The sequence below is a fragment of the Seriola lalandi genome, unplaced genomic scaffold (genome assembly GCF_002814215.2).
Source record: "Seriola lalandi dorsalis isolate HSWRI2012SDOR001 ecotype SW California unplaced genomic scaffold, Sedor1 jcf7180002054987, whole genome shotgun sequence".
NCBI lineage: Eukaryota > Metazoa > Chordata > Actinopteri > Carangiformes > Carangidae > Seriola > Seriola lalandi.
Window position 1 is genome coordinate 247,851 of NW_019525536.1, and position 1,085 is coordinate 248,935.

At 44.3% G+C, this 1,085-nt stretch overlaps 1 protein-coding gene across 1 annotated transcript in view; it reads right to left on the reverse strand.

The window, feature by feature from the left end:
• Nucleotides 1–1,085, reverse strand: part of LOC111647380 (melanoma receptor tyrosine-protein kinase-like) — a gene marked incomplete at its 5' end in the record, with an annotated part of 12,940 nt that overhangs the window by 7,006 nt on the left and 4,849 nt on the right. Inside the window, 2 exons of the mRNA XM_023396978.2 lie at nucleotides 777–809; nucleotides 929–1,085. Of these exons, the coding sequence (XP_023252746.2) occupies nucleotides 777–809; nucleotides 929–1,085 (190 nt within the window). The remainder of the gene's footprint in view (nucleotides 1–776; nucleotides 810–928) is intronic.

The window sequence follows — 1,085 nt, forward strand, 5'->3', positions numbered from 1 at the left end:
CCGCCAACCACACCCGCCGCCAACGTGGAGTGTGTGGCGGCCCTGAGAGGACGCACGGAGCACAGGTGAGATACACAGTAAAGTCACGTATAATTCTATCACATTTAGTTGGTGAAGAACAAACAAAGATTTCCATTCAACTCCATCACTGTTACTATTTACTATCACTATATATAATGTAAGAAGACTTCAAGTTTAGTTGAGAAGAATTCCCACTGACGTCCAATCAGATTTACTGTGTTATTATAGGTGCAGTTCCCACTGACTGACACTGACACCAAACACAACACTGCAACAATAATTCAGAAGATTGACTGACGTTCACACCTGACGCTGCAACCTGCTCAGATCTACAGTTAACCTGTTCACACCTGGCTCACTGAACTGCAGGACTCTTGTTAGTGAAGCAAAGAGAAGCGACAGGTTGTTTAATGTGCTGACGACAAAATTCAACAAACTTATTTTATCCTCTTTTATTGTATTTTATTTTATTAGCACATACAAAGTTAGAATGGGAAGTTCAAACAAACGTAACGTAACGTAACGTAATGTAATGTAACGTGGTGTAACGTAATGTAACGTAATGTGACGTAACGTAACGTAACGTGGTGTAACGTAACGTAACGTAACGTAATGTAACGTGGTGTAACGTAACGTAACGTAACGTTATGTAACGTAACGTAATGTAACGTAACGTAACGTTATGTAACGTAACGTAATGTAACGTAATGTAACGTAACGTAGCGTCAGGGTGAACCAAGTCATGAGTATTTTACCCTGTGCATCCCGACAGTCCAGGACCTGAACACCTGCAGAGACAGAGAACACCTTCAATCCACGACTCATTTCTGCTGATTAATATAATTAATAATAATTAATTCACATCAGAGTGATCGGACGCTGAACCGCGGCGCAGTGACAGTCTCACCCCTGGGTGCAGTTCTGGTGGCAGGACTGGCACTGGCCCGTGCTGTCGGGGTATTTCCAGATCAGCGTGTCTCCGTCTCCCGGGAAACCGTGGGGACAGCGCCACACGCAGTGAGGGCCGTCTTTAAAATGTGCGCACTGGGAACACTGGTCCGGAC